Below are 10,274 nucleotides of genomic sequence, written 5' to 3' on the forward strand. Positions count from 1 at the left end.
CCCTCAGATGTATCGGTTGTTATGACTGCATGCACTAAACCATGACGTTTGAACTGTGATGGTACGGCATGACTACAAATACCATTACAGGTCTAGCATTTAACATGGAGGGCCAAAGCATCTTGTCTGATTTTAGTTGAATTGTTATACGCAAAAAATGAGTTTTGTTAGTGCTTAACTCTAACATCTGTTTGCCTCAACTGAACCGGCACTTGTCAGTAGAAAAGGCTTATTCTTTCAATTTCACCTCAAATTTGTTTTATTAGCCTCCAAAAATAACCAACAGAATCTGTGAATGTCTGCGTATATAAGCCCATTTTTGCATCTGGACAACAAATGAGGATTTCTTTTCAGTTTCTAACAGGCTTCAAGCACAGCTGTTACCCTCATGTGTATCCTTGAGGAGGAAAATGAACACGGTCCAGCTGAAGGAAAAATTTTGGATTAACATCTTTAAAAATAGATGTGATTTTAATATATTGGATGTAACTGAAGCGTAAATCATAATTAAAACCTTGAGGGTGATAATAAATCATGTCAGCTGGGAGGCAAAATAGGACAGCTTTGTAAAAGCCAATGTTAAAGTCGTTCAAAGAAAAGATGGAATTTCTTTTGGATCTTTAGTCCACCATTCTATTTGATAGACTCAAACAATGCTTTGATGACATTGAGGATCTTGATGATGATGCATTATTTTTTCATTATAACTAGCTTGAGGTTCTGTATTAAGACCGGCTCACCACATCTTAGCACCAACTGACGCAAGCCAAAAAAAAAAAAAAGTATAAAGGCATGTCCTCTCGATTCAATTGAAGTGTCTTCCAGGTTAAACAAGGTTGATGGTATACTTCTGCTAATTGGTTGAATCTGTGCAAACACATGCACACATGTGTAAAAGCATCTAATAAGGAATACCTAAACTATGATAATAATGGGTACGTTTTATAAAACTGAATGTAAACCACTTCTTAGTGTTTAGTTGAGCATGAACTCAGACCCTCTTTATTTTACTTCCCCTTACTTTAATACCTATGTGTATGTGTGTAATTCTACCTGTAGATATTCACATTTAAATCAAACTGGGCTCAGTTGCATCCTACCTTTACTTTAAATTTCATTCCATTCGTCATACTTTCAAAACAACTTCTGCAATCCCAGCATATTAATTCGGACATGTCCAATTTTTCACTGATGCAATATTTTTGCTTCTCTCAAGTACTTTAATGTGCTGTATCAATTCAAAAAAATTACTTAAAGCATATCAAGCAATCAATCAGGCTTGGCAAAGTGAACGACATAAGATTCTTGCTGACGGTACAAAAACTATGTTTAATCTGATAAATCATATTGTATTAAACAGATTTCTTAGTGAATTGAAAACGGTTAAATTAGCAAAACAAAAACAATGCTGACATTCTACTCCTCTGTAAAAACGGAGTTAACATGATTTGATAAAAAAGGGACACTAAATCAGTCTTAACTATGTGCAAAACTCTGTCTTCATCTTAGCAAGTATTTTGAATGCTCATAAAACTTGTTTACAACACAGCTATCACCATCACTCATGACAGAGGTTAACTCGCTGTTTACTTGACATGATTTCATGATTTCATCGTTTGGCAGCTTAATGAACAGCTGCTACAGAGTCCTCTATCGAGGAGACAACATGTCAGTCTGCCGTCACACATACTCACAAACTTTAAAAAAGAATCATCCCAACATATGAGGTATTTTATCATCCTGCAACAGAACAATCAGTCAAAATGTATTTAGTTAGCTTTAACACAATACTGGACTTGTGTTGTCAAATAGGTTGGTTTGATCCATGGACAGTTTTGCCATAAAGTTTATAAGATAAACTCCCAGTTCTAGAACACCAGAGAAGTACATAATGCACACATATCTAGTGGAAGTTCTGGGTTAGAGCATTGTCAGATACAAATTACTATCTGATGTGAATTAGGACAGGCCATTCACAACCACCTTAGGAACAAGAGGGCTGCAGGTTGTGATGTAGGTTTTCGAAATGCTCTGTTATTTCAGGCTGTCAACTGTTGCAGCTAAGCAACATGTTATCAAAGATTTTCATTCATAGATTTTGATCCACAGGAAATACATTAACAAGGATGGCTTTGTTTCTTGATTGATCTAAACTGGGGTGTTATTAAGCTTTGCATATATCAACCTAATTTCAGTTAATCATATTCAATATTGAATGAAGACATTCAGCATTAAATAATTTGCTTTAAAATATTTGTTGATGTTTGACCAAAATTGTACCTAACACAGCACTGGCATGTTTCATTTTGTGACTAACCATGACAGAGCCACAGCAATACTTAAAAGGGGAAGTAGTGGAGGAAAGAGAATTGGAACCAGTGACTAAACCCAAGAGTTAAATCTCTGGATGATAGCATGATTTACACACTGTCACAGATTCAGGTCACTTCTGCTTCAGCAGACATGGATAAACACAGAAGCAGAGATTTATTTCCTTATCATTCTTATCTCATGACTTGTTCACACCAAGTGCCTGGAGGGAAACTCAACTATAATGCTGACCTTTGGGCCACTTTCAACATATTGAAAGAAAATTCCACATATGATTGGTTATTTCAACCCAGGCTTGTTGTTGTGAACGTTGGAGATAATTGGTTGATAACAGGACTGGATTAATAAGCATCAACAACTGGTGTTGAATGGTATTTGATGGTGAAAGGAAGAAAGGCATATTTTCCTTCTGCATGGGCTCAGCTGTGGGGCAGGGACTGAATGGACATGGCTGGATTAATCCAAGCTGTGTTTTGGTGTTGTTTCCATAGAAACCTGAATGAAAAAGGGGGTGTCAACTTGATGACTTCAGAAATGGGGTCGCCTGTGTTCATTATACTGTAGAAGAACTGAAAGAACATTAGAAAAAAGAGGACATAGAGGCACAAAAGAAGTGAAAAGATCATGCCCAGTTAGAAGCAAGACATGCACTAAACATTATTTTTTAATATATGTCGTATTCACAGTCCATAAATACATGCTCTCTGAATGTTAGTCTAGAAGAAACAGTCAAATTATGTTCTCATTGCATGACACATTGAAAGTGTCACATTTGATTTCTTGCCACAAAACACTGAGCTAAACCTTACTAGTCCCTTGACTCTGTGCTTGTGCATAGAATCCTGCAGGTTTTGTTTTATTTTCTTAAGAAAGTGACACGCTAGAAGGATTTAAACCAGAAGCATACTTAAGTCTATACACTTCACAGACAGTGGTAAGGCGAAACAGACTCAAAAGTTGCAATTAAAGAATCAATAAAAGCCCATTTTCTTTGTCCATATAAACATAACTGTAGCATTTTAAAACTGTCAAAGTGGTTCAAAAATAAAGTTTTGTTTTGTGGTCAGAAAGGAGGTCATGGCTCGGATCTCATAGTCGGAACAGGAAGTGTTTTTATACTGTGGAAAAATCATTGATATATGGAGGAGCTGGAGGTTGTCCTCTTGTTTACACACAGTATTCAAACAATCAAAATAATCTACAGTTTCTTTGTACAACTGCATATTTTCTCTCTTTTTTTCTTTCTTGCACATACAAATAAGCATTTCCTTGGTGATATATATTTTGTAACGACCTCATATTAAATAAAAACTTCATAATAGTGATTAGAACACATAAAAAGCTCTTACTGTTATATAAGGGAAAAAACAAAGGGGTGTTTTGAATGGCAAAGACACTGCAAGTAATGAAGACAAAAAAGTTACGGCAAATGTTGTAAAATTATCCTTTAGCATAGCATTAGCCTATATCCCTATAGACCAGGGCAGTTCATCCTCTTGTACTATTAAACTTGAGGTGTTGACTTGACAACGATATACAAATAATAAAGACTGCTATTGTAAAGAAGTCTCCACAAAAGTTTAGTTTTCAAGTTTTAGTTTTTCCTCTTTCATCTTGCTTCTGCCAGAACCATTGAATGTCTTCTGTATTCATCTCATGTTTTGTCTTTTCCTAACACAAAGTTCTTTTTTCCTTTGTCTTTAGATCTTTGCTGTATCAGTGATATTGAGGTTTACAGCTCGGCCCTCAGAGAAATCAGGCAGTTTTTATAGCTACTACATACTCTAAAAATCCAAGCACATCTTTGACTTTTATTTTTATAGAAAAGGGCCCTGCTGTACTTGAGCAACTTTATCTTGATTAGGATGCAGTTCCTGTTCTAGTGATCCCTGCAGATAAAGCCTGGAGCTGAAATGTTCTCATTCTGGTTACTGATGACATGAATTCGGTATATGTGAGAGGGAGTGTGCGCGGAGCAAAGATTAAGATGAGGGGGAAAAAATGATAAAACACAGATAAAAAAAAGTGTTTGTGGTTAATTTCAGAAATTTCATAAAAACATCCTCTGCCATTTTTCTTTGATTAGTGTTTTGCATGTTTGCTTTTTTCAATGGCCTTCTGTGGCCCATCACTGTTTATTGACAAAGGAAATGTTAACAATTTTGTAGTTAGCAATTATGTTAGCAATGTTGGCAGCAAATTATAAAAATCTTGGGACAGTTTGTGCAGTTTGAATATAATATTGAAAAAAGTCGGAAACACTGACAGTCTAAAGTCTTTAGTTTTTTTTAAATGATAAAATAATGACATACATAGCGTAACTTAAGTAGATTTTAAAAGTCAAAGAAAGTATGGTAAATATCTACTAGCAACTAGCCAGCACACATAGCTTATGCTAGTTAAAAAGATAAAGTACTATATTTTAGGCAGGGATACATAGAGAGCAAATATTGAAATAAAATTACTTCAGTTAGAAACATGGCAAAATAAATTCTAATGTTGTTCTGTGTCTGTTGGAAGCTTCTCCTACTGATCATATGTTAGCTCACTTTTTGCGGTAGTTTATGCTATTTATGTCTGTGTTGTGGTCAAAAAAAAAAGTGTAAAGATACAATTTCACAAAAGTTTATATCCATAAGCGTTCCATTCAGAGCAATTAAATACTATAAAAACTCAATTTATGCTCGCTAACAATTAAACTATCTACTTTTTTTAGGCCATCATGTGTTACTCACAATTGGTTTGAAATTACACCCATACTAACACTGTCTCCTCTATAGGTTTTCTCAAAAACCCACACAGACATGAAAAAAAATCTTTCAGCCCTGGGCCATGGGGCTCAGTGTGGGTCCAAATCTTCCTTTTAATGTCGCACCCTGTCCACATCCCCTTCAAACTTCCCCTCCCTTTACGCCTCACTCTGCAGGACCCAAGTTATATCAAAGACATAACCCCCTGCATATTCAAAGGTTTGTGGGATGTATACACTATGTGTGGGCATTAACCATCAGTCATTTTTCAATTAAAAATAACGTGTAAGATAATCCTATTCCTAATTTAGAGGCCATGTTTTACACAGCTTTACAAGGCTTCACAGTCTCGACTTGATGATAAAGAAAGCGACAGACTATAAGCAGCTGCTGACAAATAAAAACTAACTAGCAATGCCGCCTCAGAGACAGCCACATAAAAGCCTCTCTGCTTAGTTATTATACCACAGATAAATGGCCAGGAGGGCTGCAGGGAGAGTAAGGCCAGTGAGTTTGCATGTGTGTGTGATTACTAGAAGGTAAGAGCCTCTTTAAGTACTATTTCCTTGAAAAGATTACCTGGTGAGTGAAAAAACACAATACAGGCTAATTCAGAGCTCCTGTATCCAATAAACAAAGCCAACTTTGATGTAAACGAACAAGAGCAAAACCCGAGGGCCAAAATGGGCCACACTCACATGGAGCTCTGAACTGCAACAGATCAGGAAGAGTGTCTTTCTTTTCATCATTTTTATAGCCAAGACCAGCTTCCTGATTTACCAATCACTGCACTAACTTCCTGTTGGCAAAGCCCCTGACAAACGTGAAACGACAGACCCCATGCTGGACATGACGACCTACATGTTGGCCTGTCTCCTCTGAGTTTATGGGAGGTCAAACCAACAAAACTTCCTGACTCTCTGTCAAAATAAAATATTCCGCTGGTCACAGGGAGCAGGAGAGGTTGGCTGTAACGTGGCAGAAAAAAAACAATATTGACACACTATCAATACATTTTAATGTAAAATGGATGTTAATGTTTTATTTTCACTCTAACTTATTGTGTTGTGCTAATCATATGATTGTGCTAATCATCAATCTGGCATGCTTGCACGCTTACATTACACGCTGACCACTGTAAACACAGTAATGTATTTTGAGAACTGGATAATGGACCCCAAAACTCGCTAAATTAAATGAAATATTTTGCTTCTTAACATTAGCATGTAAGCATTATCAATGTGTGGATGTAAGCACACAGGCTTCAGCATTTAGCATAACAACGCCATCAATTTCGCACCATGGCCGATGTCTTAGTGATTTTACATCACCCATTGGATTCTGACGAAGCATTATGGAGTCCAACGATGATGGTCACCATATCGAAAAGGTTTACTCCAACACACTTCTGGCTAGAAGCAGGCAAAGCGGTAGAGTTGAGGTCGGAAAAACAAATATCTTGGTTGTAGCATCACGCCCGTCTACCTTGTTGAGCTCGTTCTTGAGCTAACATATTTTAGAAGAGGAACACGACGCAAATTAACATGTTAAACCTGTCAAATAAGCCACATCCCTTATTAAGCCTATCTATGCACATTTTGTTGCCTACATCATCATAACAGATGAGTTTTGTTATAGACAGGAGATGCTGGAGGCTAGAAAAACCTATGGATATCAAGACTGTAAGGCATCAGCAGCTCAGTGAGCTTTACTCAGAAACTGATGGCTCCATACTAACATGGAAAGCAAAATAAGCAAAGGCATGAGTTGGAGGGCACTGATTGACAAGGGAGGGAAGATAATAAATACTGGCAAGAGGAACCCACAAAAAAAATCAACAAACGTCCATTTCCTTTCATGGAAATATTTAGCAAACTTATTCATAATTATTTGCATCAGAACGTTTCATTTATTTATTTGCTGTTATAATGTAAACATGCATAAAGGCAAAACACTTTTTCTCAAGCACGTCCCTGAACACATCACCGTCTGCTTTGCTTTCACTAATTTGATCTCCGTTTCTGGCAGAAGGTGTGAGACCAGAGCACGTAATGAAAACTGCATGAGTCAGGTTTTAGAAACACAGAAGAGCACATCCAGAATACTAAACAAAGCCTTGCCTTGTCATAGGCCTCCTTGGATTTTCCCATGTTTCCCTCCCCTTTACTTCCTCCACTGGATGCCTTGTGGATGTTCGTATCTAATCTAGTGCCCTGGTGCTGCAGAGTACACTTTTTAGCCTCACACGCCATCTCAGTCTTTGCACTCTGGTATAACTTTGTTGTCCTGAATGGCTTACCATGTCCTCAGCTCTCTCTTTATTACCTATCTCACTTTAGATTTTGACAGGTTTTTTTGGCCAGATTGAGTCAATCTAGCAATGTAGCTCCCCTAGTGGACATACAGTGCAATATCATAAATAATTTAATTTAGATAAATCCCCACCCTACATCTGGTGAAAATCCACAGTGCTGAGACATGCAACTGATCAGCACTGCAACTTTTCTGATTGAGCTCGTCTTGTTTTTTCAGTTGACCAAATAATTTAGTCAAACAGAAGTCAGTAAAAACAATTCTCAAGGCCCATTAGCTAATCTTTTTAAACAGCGTATGGGGTCAAGCTAACAAACCAGAATGCAAAGTTATGCTGTAATTATACAATCATAGATGAGGGTAGAACTGCAAACGTTACTTCTGACAACTTAAACTGGACTGACTGCATGAAAAGACTCAAATTTTCTGATCAACATTCAAGTGTTCTTCATGTGATGGACAGATGAATTAACAGATAAATGAAATACTTGTCCAAAGCCACCACAGGCAATAACATAATCCCCTCCACAGGAGTTACAGAGACCCTCTCTGCACTGCATTTGGCTTTTTGCCACACTGGATTTTACCATGAGAGAGTGTGGGAGTACATAGGCTGTCTGATCAGCTGGAGAACAGGAATGTTGAAGCGAGATTTTGGCCACCCCTTTGGATTAGTTGCAATTGTTTTCAGTCCAGTAAGTTTCTCCATCAGGTTCAGTGACTTAGATAAGGGGATCTAAGTCAGTGAAAGTCCACAGCTGTCTTCTTTTCCTCCCTCAGAAGCTTAATGTAGTAAGTGTGATGCATTCATTGATAATCACTTTACCTGTATCTCTGCACTTTGGACTCAAACTCTGTGTTTATGTCAATCAGGAAGTATTAAATGGCCTTGCTCATCCCTCATGGACAAATAACCACAGGAATTTGAGGAATGCTATGGGAACAATGTTGCTGCTATTGGAATCCATCAGTAGCCACAGAGTAAACTATTTTATTCAGACCACTTCGAGGGGGAGGCATTTCGAAATGAGCCAAACAAACATAATCTTATCCTTCAAGGTATAAACAACCAAAGTAGTTCCTACATTGTTTGACAAGAGAGACTATCTTGTTTAGCTCTGTAACCTAACCAGAGGGATTTTAATCATCAGTTTGATCTGCATGCAGGTTACTCATAGCTTTGTCAAAATGTAAACACAGACTACCAGCAAGAACATGACTGTAATCATTGGGCAAAACAGAAGCCATTGGAAATTCATGTTAGCATCATAAACCTTTAACTAAAAAGAGCAATGCATTGTTTTTGCATGTTCCAGCATCTGGCAACCTTACAAATGACTTGAATGAACAAAAAAAAAAACATTATATCCTGATTCATATGATTGAAGCTTACAGAATAAACGATCACATTAGATGTTATTTTTAGACTTTTAAATAGTGCTACTTGTAAAATACTGTTGTAAGAAATGTCCAGAGCTATTGTCAGTAATGTTGACATGCAGACAGTTTACAAATCAGCTGGTCTCAACTCCCCCCCGAGAAAACAACTAAATATTCTATTCTTACCGGTGTGCTTCTCCATGCTGGAGCTTCACCTCCTTATCCTCCTCCTCTCATATAAAGCAAACACTCCACAAAAGTTTGCAGACAAGTTTCTGAATGATGGTGATGGGAAAGCCAACTTCTGCGGAATGCAGCCCGGCTCTCCGGTGTCCAACAACACACTGACTGACTGACTGTCTGGGCTCGACTGGTTGCTGACTTTGTGACGGAACAACAGCGCTCTCTTCTTCCTCCTCTATCTAAATCTGCTTTTACCGCATCGCCTCCTCCTCCTCCTCCTCCTGCGAACGGAGCATCCACATTTCAGCTCTGCAACACCTTCAAATTAAGGACCTAGGTGTCATTTAATAGCAACCCAAATAAAAAGCGAAACTATGGTTTATAATAGGACGTCACACACTATTCAAAAAAATGGTGCATTTGGGGCTTCTTACTTTGTTCATGCTTTTCATTGTGTCTACAGCCGTGAAAAACAAAAAGGAACACTGATGTTCCAGAAGAAAAGGTGCAGGCTGAAAGGGATTTGTTGTGGCATAGTTGGGGCGTCCCTTACTTAGTGAACAATTACCGAAAAGTGGGTTCAAAAGCCTGCGTAAAATAGTTACATCTGCACGAATAGTAGATATAAACAGGAAATGGCGACAGAGAGGACTTCACTCGGACATCAATATCGATGTGGTCAACTTTCAGAGCTATCACAGCATTTTCAGTCGCGACGTGATGTGAAGTTTCCGGCTGAACAACCGTGGGAGAACCGTGACCGGGGGAAGGAATGAGAGGAATGTCACACAAAGTAACTTAAAGTAGCTACTCCAGAGAGTAACAATATGATGTGCCACCCACCGTCTGCTTTATTTGTAACCTCTACACGGCTAAAGTTGTAGTTTAATCTTACTGTGTTTATTATAATAAGGCCTAAGTGATGGGTCTATGATTTAAAAGGAGAAACACGACAACTGATTTGGTTGGTTTGGTTACGGTGGCAGTCCTGTGACGTCATTGATGCTGGTTAAAGGGGACATGAAAACGGAGCATTCAGAGAAAGCAGGTTTCTACAGGGTCACAAACGTCCTCTGGTGCTTGGTTTGTGTTATATTTTGACCAAAGCACAGCAGAGATGTTTAATTTAGATCACTGGGGACTGATTGAAAAGGTGAAAAAAGGGATATAATATGTAGAGGCTTTAGACTTTCCTGATACCATGAGCTACCTTTAAAATAATTAACTACCTCAAATTAAAAGCAGAAAAATGTTGACCATTGACCTGATTCTAAGTTTGAGCAAAAAAAGTGGTGATTCCCCATCTGACTTTCATTT

The 10,274-nt window shown here is 37.9% G+C and overlaps 1 protein-coding gene across 2 annotated transcripts in view; it reads right to left on the minus strand.

Moving 5' to 3' along the window:
* The window catches only part of afap1l2 (actin filament associated protein 1-like 2), a 38,538-nt gene extending 29,376 nt beyond the window's left edge, over nucleotides 1-9,162 (minus strand). Inside the window, exon 1 of one of the 2 annotated variants that reach the window (XM_079333903.1) lies at nucleotides 8,961-9,162. In XM_079333903.1, coding sequence (XP_079190029.1) covers nucleotides 8,961-8,976 — 16 coding nt within the window. In that variant the 5' untranslated portion in view covers nucleotides 8,977-9,162. The remainder of the gene's footprint in view (nucleotides 1-8,960) is intronic. The other variant, XM_079333904.1, reaches the window with a different exon arrangement.
* Between the last annotated feature and the right edge of the window lie 1,112 nt (nucleotides 9,163-10,274).

The sequence above is a fragment of the Symphodus melops genome (genome assembly GCF_947650265.1).
Source record: "Symphodus melops genome assembly, chromosome: 21".
Lineage (NCBI taxonomy): Eukaryota > Metazoa > Chordata > Actinopteri > Labriformes > Labridae > Symphodus > Symphodus melops.